This window comes from Microtus oregoni, unplaced genomic scaffold (genome assembly GCF_018167655.1).
Source record: "Microtus oregoni isolate MIOR12 unplaced genomic scaffold, Mior012 000004F_ref0000308, whole genome shotgun sequence".
NCBI lineage: Eukaryota > Metazoa > Chordata > Mammalia > Rodentia > Cricetidae > Microtus > Microtus oregoni.
The window spans coordinates 58,539,391-58,555,293 of record NW_024543063.1 but is presented as its reverse complement, the minus strand read 5'-3'; the positions used below and the strand labels follow the sequence as shown (position 1 = coordinate 58,555,293).

At 48.4% G+C, this 15,903-nt stretch overlaps 1 protein-coding gene across 1 annotated transcript in view; it reads left to right on the top strand.

Moving 5' to 3' along the window:
* The window catches only part of Slc6a2 (solute carrier family 6 member 2), a 36,568-nt gene extending 21,735 nt beyond the window's left edge, over positions 1 to 14,833 (top strand). The window contains exons 5-14 of the mRNA XM_041650519.1: positions 5,880 to 6,014; positions 7,096 to 7,199; positions 8,336 to 8,460; positions 9,991 to 10,103; positions 11,257 to 11,385; positions 11,810 to 11,909; positions 12,854 to 12,954; positions 13,364 to 13,531; positions 14,208 to 14,279; positions 14,810 to 14,833. Coding sequence (XP_041506453.1) covers positions 5,880 to 6,014; positions 7,096 to 7,199; positions 8,336 to 8,460; positions 9,991 to 10,103; positions 11,257 to 11,385; positions 11,810 to 11,909; positions 12,854 to 12,954; positions 13,364 to 13,531; positions 14,208 to 14,279; positions 14,810 to 14,833 — 1,071 coding nt within the window. The remainder of the gene's footprint in view (positions 1 to 5,879; positions 6,015 to 7,095; positions 7,200 to 8,335; positions 8,461 to 9,990; positions 10,104 to 11,256; positions 11,386 to 11,809; positions 11,910 to 12,853; positions 12,955 to 13,363; positions 13,532 to 14,207; positions 14,280 to 14,809) is intronic.
* The last annotated feature ends 1,070 nt before the right edge of the window (positions 14,834 to 15,903 follow it).

Genomic DNA, 15,903 nt, shown 5'->3' with positions numbered 1-15,903 from the left:
GGCTAGGAGCTGGAGTCAGAGCTGTCAGTCAGGTCAGAGGGTTCGGGATCATTTCCATGTAGATTTTCTGTTGTTTCCTGGACCTTTCACATTATGACAACTGACTTCCCAGACACTCTCCAAGCAGGAGAGACCCCCACGTGCAGTAGCTCTTCCAGTCTCTGCATGAATCCTGCATGCTCTTTGTCCCAGTGACAAAACCAGTCTAGGATCACTATCGTCCTGATGGGTGGCACATAGTAGGTCTCTGGTAAATGCTTAGAAATAGGTTGAAGGATGGGTGGGTAAGTTTAGGGGACTTTATTAAGCTCGACTTATTGAGCCTTTATGGGCACCTACTATGTGCTATCCTAGATGCCAGGAGTAGCAGCACACAGATAGAAGACAGATTATTTTCTTAGTGGCTTTCATCAGTTTGTGTTCCTGATGGACTTGGGGTCAGCAGAGGTGTCTAGTATTTTCAGTCTCTATCCAAAGGTATCTGTGCGCAGCCTCCTTCAAATAAACACCTCTCATCACGAACTGCATTTAGATTATTGTTAATTTTATCTTAGAATAATTTCATATTCGGTAGCCCAGTTGTATCTTGATAAAAATGTAAACTGTTATTAAGCCAGCTTATTAGGTAGCCATATTTGACAGACAGATGTAGCCGCGTGTATGTTTGCCTGTACTTTGACGAGGCGGGTAGTAGTTTTCCTACCAGGCACCATGTCTAAGATGCCACATTGGTGGACAACGGATGCTTTTCTCAGCCAAGAAAGTCTGCAAAGCCATGGGGAATGTGATATTTGTGCTGCACCTGTTAGGATAGGCATGGGTGGAAGTGAGGAGGAAGGAGACATTTCTCACCAGAAGAAATGGTGTGAGCAAAGTCACCAAGGTGTGGAAGCCCTAGACAAGCCCTGCTTGGGGTTCTCTGTGTGCACCTGGTACCAGGAACAGGCCTCACAGCCCATCCAGAGAGTTGCAGAAGATGGCTGTGGGGAGGGGGGGTGGCATTAGAATTCTAACACAGCAACCCAAGCTGATTCCTCAAGGTCATGAGCAGACCATAAGCTGCCAGGAAGGAGACAGCAGGAGAAGGAATGGCTGAGCATTTTCAGTTCCTTTGGCCAAAGGCACTTTCTGAGGTGAGGAGGAATGTTTCCCCAGGAAAGCACCCTCCATGTGGAAACATGTGTGAGAGGCTCTGCAGGGTCAGCTGAAGCCAGGGTCCATTTGTCTACGTCCCCCGGAGTGCAGAAGTTGGAGTACACAGAAGCCCCAGGTGGTCCTCCGCGGAGGGTATTTCTGGACTTGGCCTCACTCAGGACATTCCAGTGACAGTAGCTTTAATTGTCTTTGTAAACTGACTGACAAGGACTCCGAGAGCATTGCTATGTCTTTCCAGAGCAGCACACTAGCTTTCCTTAGCTCGCCTCTGAGGGGCCTGGGATAAGGCAAACGTACAAGTGGCAAAGGCTTGGAAAGATACCGACTGCTTGGCTCTTGGGAGGGTGGGAGCCTAGTCCGAACCAGGGGAAGGGGATACCCCAAACCACACACTCAGTGACAGCTGTGTCGGCCCAGGGAGTGCCTCAGAATAGAAGGAAGTCAGAGGGAGTCAGAAGCAGGGCTCACCTCTTCCTCTCCTGAGTTCCTGCCCAATCTGTTTGCACACTGCCCTGAGGTTGAGACACTTCAGAGGCCTCTCTCTCTTCCAGGGACATGAGATGAGATGGCAGAGCTGTCCAGGGCCAGCCAGTCATTACCCACCTCACTGCTGGCCTTTGGGCTGATTGGACGGTGGGAATATACAGACTGTGTCCTGAATTCTAGCAAGAGGTGGTGGAGTTGGGAAGAGAGAGAAAGCCCGAAAAATTTAGGGGTTGAGTTTTAGAATATTTAATAGATGAAAAGCTTTTTTGTTTGCATTTTCATTTAGAGTCAAGTCCTACTTCTAGGCTTCTTCCCACTACTATGTCAATAGACAGGCGGGTCTGGCTTACCTTCATGTCTTTACTAAGTCATGAACTGAGTGACTCAGGACAGAGTCATTTGCATATGATCCAGGCTTACACCAAACTATGTGTAGTGTGCTGTTTTATTAAGCAACATTAGTGTTATGCCATATCCTATACCTTCTTCTGTATAGGAAAATGATCTTGGAACTCAGTTCAAAGACCACAAATCCTAAATCTAGGAAATTTCACAGAGATACAGTGTGGATATTTACTTTATAATTTAATCCTTTTTTGTGTGCACATGTGTGTTTATATGTGTATGGAGTGCACATATGTATTTGGGTGTGTGTGTCCATGTGCAGGCCAGAGGGAAGACTACAGATTGTCATTCCTGTGCACTGTTTGTTGTTGTTGTTGTTGTTACTATTTGTTTGTTTAAGAGAGGGTTTCTCACTGACCTGCAATTGTCAAGTAGGCTAGGCTAGCTTGACCACAAACTGTAGGGAGTTTCCTCCCAGCAGTGTGGGTCCAGGGACATGCTGAGGTACCATTACTGAAAGTATGTAAGCCTTGCTATGTGTTCAGACATCAGGCCAAGAGCGTTCTTGTTCAAGGTGAGGTCCATGGGCTATTAGCATTAATGTTACCCAGAAACTCATCAAAAATGGGAGCTCTTGCCCCACCCACACCAAAATAGAATCTCTTTAGGAAGGACCAGAAATCTTGAGCTTTACTATGGTGCCTCTCTGGGTACTCTTAGACCTGCAGTTGGAGAAGCTCTGTGGGTGTTATTCTCCAACACTGAGAATATAAATAACCACATCATGGGGAGGAAGCTCTACCATATGAGGGTCTTCCTTTTATGAGCCACGGTTGTCTTTATTTTTATGCTCAGCCATTGGTTTGGAATTTGTTACTGTAGAACTTTATAAATTATCCACAGACGCATCCAAGGGGGTAAGAATTTATGTTTAAGCGTGGACAAGGTGGAACATGCCTTTTAACCCCAGCATTCAGGGAACAGAGTCTGAGGTCAACCTGATCTATTACAGCAGGTTAGCCAGGGCTACCTAGTGAGACTCTGCCTCAAAACAAAAACAAAACAAAAAGCAAAAATAGTAACAGCAGCAGCAGCAACAACAACAACAACAAAAACCCCAAACCAAAAGCTATGCTTTAAGTGACAGAACAAAGAAAAAAGCGTTGCTCATTTTGTTCTTTATCTCAAGTTTAAAATGAGGCCTGGGATGGAGATGACAGAGTTCAAAGGGCTCGTCCTTTTTAGGGGCACAGGGGCACACATGGGTGCGAGGGAGCTGTCCTCCAGCTTTTGAAAAAGGTTCCAGATGGCTGAAAATGCGTTCGCCTCCAAAAGCTTTAACTCTGAATGTAAGGTCAAGGGGAAAAAGCAGCTCTTTCTTAATGCTTGACGCCCTCACAGTGGGCTCCATCATACCCTGATGCCTTCTTTGGGTAAACCAAATCCATGTGGAGCCTCACTCATGGCCAGTGCAGGACCACCTCCGCGCCCCATGGGAGACTTCTTGGAGTCAGAACATTGGGTGCTGTTTCCACAGGAGGAGTGTGGTCACACCCAGCCTGTAGGGTAGGACGACAGTGTAGCTGGGCCACAGCTGTTGACAAGAGTCGTAGGAGACTGTTAGAACCAGGATGGATGACGACTCTTCTTTGTTCCAACTGCCAAGGGTTGAGATCCGTTTGTCCCAGCTGGACAGACTGAGTCATCTGAGACCAATGCGAGGCCACCCAGATGCGGCGGCTTCGTGTTCAAGGGCATGTTTCTCTCCCCGTTTGTTATCAAGTGTGAGCTCTGTATTTCTGCATCCACAGCCTCTCAAGGAAGACAGAAGCCAAAGCCCATATTCTAGGACATTTATAGAACTGGGGAGCAACTACCTGGATGGTATCAAACAGGGGAACCTTCTCTGGTTCCCTCTGGAGCAGATGTGCCCACCAGTGATGGGTTTCCTCACCCATTCATTTTCTCTTACTTTCATTCTTTCTTTGACTGACTCTGTTGTTCACTAACCCTCTGGCTTGTAACTCACCTGCTTTTGAGTCCATCCATCTCTCCACTCAACCATCTGCCCACTTAGCTACCCATCCTTTCATTTAACCAAAAAAAATAAATAAATAAAAACCTAGCTCTATATCCAACCATTCATTCCTTTTTTTTTTTTTCCGAGACAGGATTTCACTGTATCCCTGACTGTCCTGGAACTCGCTCTGTAGACCAGGCTGGCCTCGAACTCACAGAGATCCACCTGCCTCTGCCTCCCGAGTGCTAGGATTAAAGGTGTGCGTCACCACCGCCTGGCTCATTCCATCTTTTACCTCAATCTTTCATCCTTTCATCTATATGACAGTTCATTCATTCACCTACCAAATATTTTAAGGACCCATACAGACCAGGAATAAGGGAATAAGGGAGATCAATTCCAGTTTCTTAACACAGGTGTGAAAAATGGGTGAGTTTGTCACCAATATATCAGTCTTTGCTTTGAGCCCATGTCTTTCTAGGCTGACAAAGAGCGTTACCCCCAGTCATGTCTTCAGTCTTCCATGTTCTCTCTGGGGTCGTGTATGGACCCTTTAGGGGGCAGAGTGCTTGAGCTGTAAGGGGAACCCACCTGGTCCTTAAGCTATGTATTCGCTCATGCTCTAGCAGTGCCTTCCTTGGCTCTGACTACCTAGCCCTGGCTCACTGTTCTGTTTTGGGCCCAACTCCTCTGCCTAGAAAATGCTACAGCCCGCAGCTGCATCAAGAATGAAGACATTTAACCCTGGCTACACTTTAACATCAACCGAGAAAAAATACTAGAGTTGAGGCTGTACCTTAGGTCATTTGAACCAGAAATCCCAAGACTGGGACCTCTCTTCCACATTCTTGTATATAGTTTCCCTGGAGTACTGCAGTGTATAGCCAAGAGCACGAAGGATCAGAGAAGATGGCAAGCCTCCTAGTCACCTCTTTCTCTGTCCCTCCAAGCTAGGCAGGGATATCTGTTCTGATTCTAAAGGTAATCTCTTTCCTTTGTGTTTCTGCAAAGAGAGTTTGTCTTGTTCTCCATCTGCTCCTACTGAGATGGAGATTTTTTTTTCTGTTTTCTGTCCAGTGATATATACCACACACTTGAGAGAATGCACCTAAATGTGGATAAAGAAAAAAGAAGCTAAGTGTTTTGCACACGTCTCTAATTTCAGCACTTGGTAGACTGAGACAGGAGGATCATGAGTTTGAGGGATTGTGGGCTACAAGTGAGCCAGTGTCACATAAAATCAAAGTTATATCTCTGTGGGGTTGTGCTTGCTTGATGTATGAAAGGCTCTGGGTTCTATCTTCTACGCTGAAAGAAATAAAAGCACATATACCAAAAAGAGAAAATGTTAAAGAGGAAGGAGAGATAGCAAAAGAAGGACAGGAAAATGGAGAGAGAAAAGAGGGAGAAAGACTGGAAATTTTAAATAGCTTGCCTGTAAAGTTGAGAGCAACAACCAATCCCTCTAGTGTGACGGAAGCATGACTGACCTCCAGGGGAAGGGCGAGTGTGCTCAGTTCTGTACGAAGTAGACTAAAGAGGTCAGGAAAGACAGTTGTGGAAGAGGCATCAGGGGCTTTGAGAACCTAGTTCTTGCCCTTGGTGATTGTCTTTTCTGTCTGAGTCCTATTTTCTAAGTGACTGACAATGAGTTTTGAACTTTTTCAGGGAGCCCTGCATCTGTTCATTGTTCTGTCCCCGTGGTCTGACCAAGGGACTGGCCCTGAGATGAAGATGGTGCCTCATACGCTAGGAGAAGGAAGCTGAGGGAGGGCATGTTTGGCCTCTGGGAAAAGACCCTGTGTCATGGCCTTAGTACATCCCCAGGTCACAGGCAGAGTGAGAGTCTCACAGCTGTTTTTCTGTTGTTCAGGTTGTGTGGATCACAGCTACCCTGCCTTACTTTGTGCTATTTGTGCTCCTGGTCCATGGTGTCACACTGCCTGGTGCCTCCAATGGTATCAATGCCTACCTGCACATCGACTTCTACCGCCTCAAAGAGGCCACGGTGAGTGCCCAGTGGTCACCTAGCATCGGGCTGGGTGGAGGGAGGCTTCTTATGGGCACATGGTGATGGGTGCAGTAACAGGATTAAGAGGGGGTACATTTCAGTATGTTTCTTTCTTAGACGAGTGTCCAGCCTACCACTATGCTATAGAGCAAAGACCAAGAAGCAACCTCTTTCTTGTGTAACTCAGAGAAAGAGGAACGTTGTGAAGCAGAACCGGCTTCCATGTGTTCTGCACCGGTCAAGCTGCTCTCAGTCACTCAGATATGTAGATACTGAGTCTTTAGTGTCATTTCAGTGAGTGGTACTGCCTTCCCCCAGTGTAATGGAAGGTTTGGGAAATCCAGAAGAATACAAGGAGAAATGTGGCAGGCAGCATCACTCTCAAATACCTTAGTTTAGGTCCACTGGATATCACATACATACAAAGACATACATATACACACATGCATGTACATACATATAATGTACACACATTTAATATAATATACATATGTATATATAATACATACATATTAAATAATATACATATGTGTATATATATATGTGTATATGTGTGTGTGTATGTACGGCTAGCATGGATGCTGGAGAAGCGAGACTGACTAGGGCTAAACCATGACACAGAGTTTGGAGAAGGGCTCCAATCTTTAGTCCACCAGCTATATATACTTTTGTCACCAGGGAGAGGGGACTGGAAAGGAAACTCCGTTGTCTTCAAAGGCCCCCATTGGTGTGGTTACCAGTGTCTGCAGCTTGAAGTGTAGGAAAAATCCTTATCTTCTCAAGATGTCATCTTCATAACTCCTGAGATGACCAGGACCCTTTGGTCTTGCCCTGACAGCCTAGAATTTGTAGTTTATCAACTTTCTTGAAAATCTGGATGTTAAATGGCTTCACTGGTCTGCCCCAGGACGTGATTGCTCTGTTACCCAAGGCCAGGAGATGCTAGGGAGATTCCGGCCCGTTATTGTACAGCCCATGTCTGCTTCAGACCACATTTGCTAGTCTCTGGCACTCTCAGGGAGTCAGTGCCCTTCTTCGGAAGCAGGGATGGCGATGACTTTGTGCTCACTGGTTTCAGGTATGGATTGATGCCGCAACTCAGATATTTTTTTCCTTGGGGGCTGGATTTGGAGTCTTGATTGCATTTGCCAGTTACAATAAATTTGACAACAACTGTTACAGGTAAGCCCCCTTTTAGAGCTCGCCAATGCTTTGAATCCCGGGGTTGGTCCTTAGAGGAATGGAGAGAGGGCTTTATCTAGACAGGAAACCACCTCTCCTCTGTGGAGCATCCTGGTCATTCTGGGAACCTCAAAGTGATCAGTCTATGGGGTCCGAGGAGCATATTTCACTAGATGACATCTCTTGGGAAAGTTGAGGCCAGCAGCTATGGGAGCCTATGGGGAGGATTACTGGGACAGAGGACCATGACATGGCTTCCAGAGAAGATGGAGCTGCCTGACTCTGTCCGTTAGGTACTCTGTGAGGCAGGGACAGAATGAACAGGCTGGTGAAGGCTGGCTGGGTCAGAAGTTAGATGTCAGGGCAGATAGGGCACAGAAGAGACCACCTCCAGTTTGGATCAGTGAGCACTGAATGCCACCTCCTGCAGGACCTCAGAGGTGGGACAGATTTGGGCTCTCCTCTCTCACCCTCTTTAACAATCAAGGTAGAATCACTTTCTTTGAGTCAAGAAAGAACAGGATGGGTGTGCCACCAGGAGAGATTTTAGAGAGGTCAGGAAGTGGGATGGCCATCCCCTTAGTAGGGTGCTGCCATTAAGAGTCTGGAGGTGAACTTGAGGCAAGCCGGGGAGGACAGTTGAGATTATGGTAGGCAGGTATGGTACAGATGGCCTGTGTCCTAAGGCGTGGCATGGACAAAGACAGAGAGGCTGTGTGTCAGAGGATCAGCGAATTGTTTGTTTTATTGTTCCAAGAGTATATACTGGAAGTCATGATAAATAAGCCAAGAAGGAAGGGTGGATCATCTTAGCAACGCTCTGAAATGACAACACAAGGAGCTAGGAGTCAGAGTAAGCCGCGGGGAGTTTACTTAAGGGGAGAAGAACTCTAAGCCCCAAGAGTCTACCCGTGCCTGTGGTTGGCTCTTGGCTTCCACACTGCTGTAGCAGGCACTAACCTAGTGGTGGTGAGGCACTGGGGTCCATGTGACAGCAGGGCAATGGAAAGAAGGGGTGGCCTTTGAGACTGGGTGTGACTGAAGATTCCATAGGTGGCCAGCGGTTCGTGAGCAGAGTGGGGGTGGAGTCAGGGGGACCTGCATTGCCAATAGCAGCCTCTCTCTCTCTCTGCCAGGGATGCCCTGCTGACCAGCACCATCAACTGTGTTACCAGTTTTATTTCCGGGTTTGCCATCTTCTCCATCCTTGGTTACATGGCCCATGAACATAAGGTCAAGATTGAGGATGTTGCCACTGAAGGTAGGTGGCCAGACCCCTTGTCTCCAGCTAAAGAAAAACGGACCAAGTTAAATCCTAGTGCCTCTAAGGTTGGAGGCCCGTGAGGGCTGGCGGTGGAGGTTTTTGGATGTCCATCTGTTGGGCTTTCCCTTGAGGCTATCATGAGCATTCCTGACAACTGTGGCCCCTAAGTATATAACAAAACTTTCCTCTTAACAGCCTAAGAGGAGCAGATTTTGGGCTGCCCCTTCTGCACCAGTCTCTGAGCTAATTAACTAATAACCAGTACCAAATCTGTTTCAGTCCTTAAGTCCTCATAGTGCTGGGTTTGCGGGAGGCAGCATGAAATGCTCATACTGGGCAATTTATGCACAAAAGATCTTTAGTTGGCTTACCCCTCTGGAAGCCCAGAGCGTGGAGATTGGTTGTCCAGTAGACTTCTAGTGCAGGTCATACACTGTTCATCTTATTATAGAGAAGACGAAGTAGAAATGCCTGTGTGTCAAAAGAACCACGCTTGTAGGACAGCCTTGATTTATAACAACCCTCTCCATGAGATTCCCCAACTCTTAGAGAGGAAGACCTGTTGGAAAATGGGTTAGTCTCACTAACATCCAACTGTAGCTTCAAGGTTCTTAGCCTCTTCACAGTACTATATAGGGGAGCAAGCCTGAGCATGCATTTCAGTGGGGCAAACTATGTTCCAGACATCCCAGCGTACCTCCACTGAGCTCTCACAAAGCTGCAAGGCAAGGGTCAGGAGATTCTCTTTGAAGATGAGTGATTTGGGATTTAAGTTCAGTATGGGCTACTGAGCAGTGGCGTCAGCATTTGGCCCTTGTCAGAATCTCTGGCCTTCTCTATGGCCTTCTGTGTTCTTCAGGCTGCAGGGAGGTTGAGACAGGGGAAGGACAGCCTTGGATGGACTCTGAGGATCATGAGTTTCTGTAAATCAGAGGAGAATCCCACAGAGTAGAAAGTGGGTTTATCACACGTGGCTCATAGCTGTTGAGGCAAGCTTCTGCTCTCTCTGCCTGGTTGTTCCATGCACAGGCTGTGTTCATCTGCTTTGTATCACTATGGACAAAACACACAAGCGAACTGACTTATGCAGAGGATGGGGTTTGTTGACTTGCAGTTTTGTGACGACTTAGTATTCTTGCTTTGGGGCCTGTGTTGGGCCCACATAGTGGAACAACCTATTCACCTAATGGCCAAGGCGCAAAAGGGATAGAGAGAAGAGGAGCTTGGGTCTCCACATCTCCTACAAAGGGGTCTTCTCAATAAATGGAAGACTACATTGTCTTGAAGTTCCCACGACTTGGAAACTGCACCAAATGGGAATCAAGGCTTCGACACAGGGCCTCTTGGGGGACATTACAGATCTCAACAATAGCACAATAATGCTGTGGCTCCATCTCCTGTAAGCAGTTCCTGAGTCTGCTGCCCACACATGCCTGACCAAGGGTCCTGAGGCTGCCTGGGGCTCCCCTGCCCTGTGCAGCCCCAACTGAACATCCATCACTGATCAGGCCCTAATATTTCTTACAGGAGCTGGCCTTGTGTTTGTCCTGTATCCAGAAGCCATCTCCACTCTGTCAGGATCCACGTTCTGGGCTGTCCTGTTCTTCTTGATGCTTCTGGCTCTGGGTCTGGACAGCTCAGTGAGTTCACCTCTCAGAACACCCTTCTCCACCACTGTAATCCATACCAGTCCTCAGCTTGTGGGGCTACTGCGGTCTGGGGTCTGTTTCCAAGGGTCCTATTTTAATCCGGACAATGAAGTGAGCCTTCCTTCAAAATGATAGCCTAGGTCAAAGCCAGAAACCTACAGGAACTCTGGTTGTACTGGGCCTCAGACAAGCCAGTCTAACACTCTGCTTCTGTGGACGGGGAGCCAGAAGTCAGAAAGGACATGAATTGAATGTTCTGTGACCTAGAGCTCTCCCATTCATTATATTTTATTACTGACATCCAACCCAAACATTTCGGACCCAATTATTACTAGATTCCTGGTTTTTTTATTATTATTTAGTTATGTGCAAAATTAAGTTCCTGCCATCTTTTTGTGTCTGCTTCTACCCCTTTTTCTCCCATGCTAGGGGAGGGGCTGGCCAGGCCAGCAGATCTGGCTGTCTTTGGGTTTACTTGATGGGTCTGCCAGAGCAGTGTGGTGGAGAGTTCTGAGGCCGATTCCAGACCCCGGATTGAGGTTGATTAACAATGTCTGCCAAGAGCAGTGGAGAGGAGCAAGGGACATGTGTGGTTATCATCTGTCACAGCCGTGGCTCATGAGGCATAGACTCAGAGTCCTTACTTAAAGTGACCACGTTGCTTGGTGTTTAGAAAAGCGGTAAGGATGGGAGAGTGTAGAAGGGGAGGGGAGGGGAGAAAACTATGTAGCTCAATAAAAACAATAATAAAAAAAAAGGCGGTAAGGAATCCTTGTCATATACTGTGGTATGAAACTCCCATTCTGGAGAAGTTCAAGGTCTGGAAACCTTGTTTCCAGAAGGTTTTATTTGCACGTAAATGTATCATCTGGGCAATATATCCATCCCTTGGTTCTCTATGTCTCATCAGTATCCACTCAGGCTGAGTGAGTCAGGGGCTAGGGACCCATTGTAGAAGCAGGCAAGAGTTAACTCATCCCATATAACTTGAGCATGGTTGAGATTGGGGCAGAAAAGAGGGAAAGGATGCTTGGGGGGGAGGAAGGCAAGGCCTGCCAGTTTCCGGAGAGCCTGATGTATCCGAGGCTGATCCCGACCTATAGGAAGCCTTTCACTCCTGCCCCTCCCTCCTGGTTCTCCACAGATGGGAGGCATGGAAGCAGTCATCACAGGGCTGGCGGACGACTTCCAGGTCCTGAAGCGACACCGGAAACTCTTCACCTTTGGTGTCACCATAGGTACCTTCCTTCTGGCCATGTTTTGCATAACCAAGGTGAGTCTGGGCGTGGGGCCATCTGGGTCTTTCTATGTCCTCAGCTTTGTTACTGGGCTGGGCTGGGTGGGGGCTGAGCACAGGGGTTATACTATCCTGAACCGTGTGTTTTAACACGGTTGCCTCCCGCTACATCTGGGGCTGATGGCTTCCAGGCACTCTTATTTACTACGGATTGACCTGGGGCCTGCAAAAGTCCCCTGGAAGCTTACTGTGCTGTTTATCAGTCATGAGTCTTTAAGCCAGCAGCTCCTAGAGCCCTTAGTTAGAATGCAAACCCATTTAGTCACAGCCCTGACACCCGTGTTTGTAAGCGGGCTCTGAGCATGTGGGAATGGGGACAGGTAGGATTTATGAGCTAGGAAGGACAGTCGGTGATTGTTTATAACAGGAATGGCTCAAGCCCTTTCTCTCTGTGCCCCAGGGAGGGATTTATGTCCTGACTCTGCTGGATACCTTCGCGGCAGGCACCTCCATTCTGTTTGCTGTGCTTATGGAAGCTATCGGAGTTTCCTGGTTTTATGGTAAGTGAGGATGTCCCAAGCCTTTGTCCTCAGAGCTTCTGGAGTCTGTCTACCTGGAGAAGGAAAAGGGCTTTTCATGTCCAGGACAGACACCCAGATCTCCAGAAGGGAGCAGCTCATGTAATAGGTATTAAGTCTCTTCAGTCCTTAGCTCGCTGGGGCTGCAAGGCATGGGAGAGAGCCGGGGCCAGCCTCTGAAAGAGAACCAGTCATGATCTGCAGACCACTGTCACCAAGCCTGACAGTGCAGTTATCAGGCTGAGCAAACAAAACAGGATGCCCAGTTAGTTAACCTTGAACTTCAGATAAATGATGAACGCACGTTTTTAGATCAGCATGACCCAAATACTGCATAGAATCTCCGGATACTGATTTTTTTCATTACGGGTCTGAAATTCAAACTTAAATAGATTCTCTGTATTTTGTTCCCTGAACTCTTCGGGAGCTGGACTGTGACATCAATTGTCAAATGTGTCACAATTGTTCACTTCCCCTTATGTGACAGTAGGAGGTTAACCCTGTTCTTATTCTTTCTGGAAGAGGTTGCAGTGTGAGCGTCCAGTGGTCTCTTTTAGATTATGGTTGAGGGGTGTCATGTGTGTGCATGTATGGATAGACTGACTGTTTTCACAAGAAGGGGACAGAGCCAGCCTGGGGTCAAGGCACCTGGCTCCTCAGCCTGGTTCAAGTCCTCCCTTCTCTGAGTTCTGGCTTCCCTCTTGTAAGATAATCAGAGTGGTACATGAAAGGAAATTCTGTCCCAGAATTTGTCCTGTCTCGTGTTTGCCATTAGCAAGGTGCCCACCAGGTCTCCTGCATTCCAAGGTGTCAGTCTCTTGTCACCTGCCCTACCCTCTGCCAGAACGCCGTGTAATGGCTTCAGGGGAGGCCCCGGTTCTACATCTGTGGGCTCTCGGTGACAGGCTTGCCCTCTGTGCCCACAGGTGTGGACAGGTTCAGCAATGACATCCAACAGATGATGGGCTTTAAGCCAGGCCTGTACTGGAGACTGTGTTGGAAGTTTGTCAGCCCCGCCTTCCTCCTGGTGGGTAGGGTGTGCCTGGGGTACCTGTAGAAGGGTTGCTGAGTCCAGGTTGGGGGGTGGGGTGGGCAAATTTATTCCCTAGGGGAGGAGGTTCTGGAATCTAGAAGCTGGGTCACGTGGGCAGGACTCCTTAGTAGGGGTGGGGGATAATCTGCCTTAGTGAGTCATCAGCCAGGAACACCCCCCCACATGCTGTTGCGCTGGCTCCAAAGTCACTTTTGTTTCTTCTTTGTTTTCTTTTTCTATTGTCTTTGCCATCTTGAATCTTTGCTATCACTCGCCTCTTGGTTGCTTCTTTCCCATTCCTCCTATGTTCATCTCATTTCGTTTCTATCTCTTCCACTCTCTTCTCTCTTACCTCTGTTTCTCCCGCATCCATATTTCCCCCCGCCCCCATCCTTCCCTCCAGTTTGTCGTGGTGGTCAGTATCATCAACTTCAAGCCACTCACCTATGACGACTACGTCTATCCTCCCTGGGCCAACTGGGTTGGGTGGGGCATCGCCCTCTCATCCATGATCCTGGTACCCGCCTATGTCATCTACAAGTTCTTCAGCATTCGGGGCTCCCTTTGGGAGGTGAGCTCTGGGATGGCTACTGTGGGATGAGGGGGGAGGTGGCGTGCTTGTTGGGGTGAGGGAGATAAGAGAATACTTAGGGTTGGCATACTCACCTCATTTACCGAGTGGGGATCCATCCTGAGCCTCAGTTTCCACATCTGTAACCTGAGAATAATGCTGTGTACCTTGGAAGAGAAAGACACTTGGATGCTAAGTAAAGAATCTGGCCCATGGGAGGTGCTTTTTGCGTGCTGCTGGCCAGGGCTATGGCTGTTTCAGCCGCTCCCAGGAGAAGGCAAAACTCAGCTATGCCTGTCTCCTTTTAACGTGTGTTAATGTCCCCAGATATCCCATCTCTCCTTGTCTGAACCCACTGCCATTTTTCTAATCATAATAATATGGTAAGCCTAAACCAGGGCTTTCTGAAATGATTCCTTTTCCTTTACACATATGCATCAAACACACACACACACACACACACGCACGCACGCACGCACGCACGCATACACGTAACAGAAATACCTTTTATTCTGAAGTTACATCATAACTTTTATTTTGCCATACAAACTAGTGGTAGTAGTCTTTCCAAGAGTTCTTACTTTGTAAGGCAAAGACCTCACATCTGAGTTCTTTGATCACATCTGAGATTGAGGTTCGGGCCACTAAGACTCACCCCTGTTCCCCTCCTTCACAGAGAGTGGCCTACGGCATCACGCCGGAGAATGAGCACCACCTGGTGGCCCAGAGAGACGTGAGGCAGTTCCAGGTAGGTGACGAACTGACCTGGGGGGGTGGCCGGGCAGGGCAGGGTGGGTTCTGGTTGTTCTCCGTGGAGTGCCCAAGCAGGATCACAGCTGGGAAGAGCTGGGTGTTTGGCCAGCTCCTGCCTAGGGGCTAAGGTGGTGGGTGCCCAGTCAGCCTGCTGCGGCTGCTGCTTCCTAGTCCTGGGATACCTGTGCTGGGATGTTCCTGTTCTAGACTACCTCTGAGTTGTCACATTAGCGTCACCAAACTAAGCTGAGCATTTTCTAATCTTGAAGGCACAGCTTCAGGGCATTAATTAAAGCTTCTGGCCCCATGGATGTGGGTGGTGCCTGCTGAGCTCCCTCTTTTGGGGACGTTCATTTGCATCCAGTCTCAGTACCAGCTAAGGACGATGTTCTGGGTTTGTGCTGGGAAGGAGGCTGTTTGTTTTGTCTTCTCTTTGCTTCTTGTTGCTCCAACAAGCTGGCCCCTGTCCCCCAAGACCCCGCTAGCTGTCTTCAACCATATTGGTCCTGCTGTCTATCTTTGCAGCTGCGGCACTGGCTGGCTATCTGAGCCTGACCCCTAGGAGGAGGAAGCCATGGGTCAACATCCGGGTCAAGGGCATCTTCTTCACCCCCGTGTGGATGCCGCCGTGGGATTCCTCTCCGGGAAGAACCCTTCCCATCCCTCTTGTTTCCCCAGTTACCAATGATTCTGTGACTCTGGTTTTGTTCACCTTCTGTTCATCGGGCCTGGAGGCAGCGAGTGTGGAGAACTCTAGTTAGCCTCGAGGAGGAGGATGAGAGGAGGAATGGGGCGTGGCTTCTGGAACTCTGGCTGGAGGGCAATCGCAGTGTAGCCTGAGCTGAGGTCCGCGGCTCTGGCAGAACCCCTTCCTGAATTTGTTTGTACTTCAGACCATAGAAGAAACCTTCGGTTCATCGAGAGCAAGAGAAGATTGACTTTTGGCTAGATACCAAAAGCCCAACCAAAACCTGATGGGGTTTGTGTGGGAGCCAAGGTTACCTTCCTCTTTCCACCTAGCACCACTCTGGTTTCTGAGCCTCTGTGCGGGAGCTGGGTTTATTTGGCACCTAAAATGTGACTGGTAGATGCTGCAGGGCTTTTCAGCAGAAACCCTCCGACTTCGTTACCTAGCTAATCTGAGGTTGGTTTAGGTATATTCCAGAATATTACTCTAGCTTCTGCTGTTTGGATCGTCCCAAACTGTGACGTGATGGGAAGGATGTAGCCGGACCACCAATGAGGAAGTCACCAAGTGAGATACTCCAGAAAGCTGGTAGGGGCAGCTAGATGAATCACCCTTGACAAGGCCACACACTGGTCATGCTCTGTGTGACACAAGGATGGTTCCAGAGACTTTCCTGGGGATTGAGGCATAGCAGATATCTCTGTCCTGTGGGGTTAGGTGCGTGCCTGAGGACAGCCTGATAGGTGGCCATGGTTCTTTATGGTCCACAGACACTTCCTAAGCCTCCTCCTGGAAACCCAGCAGGCAGGAAGAGGTCCTGAGCAGGGGGATCTATTGGCTTTGAAAAGGACATGTTTCTTCATTGACTAGAGTTGGCACCCTGAGGGGCACGATGGGACCTACCACATCACAGCACAGCTCCTCATGTTCT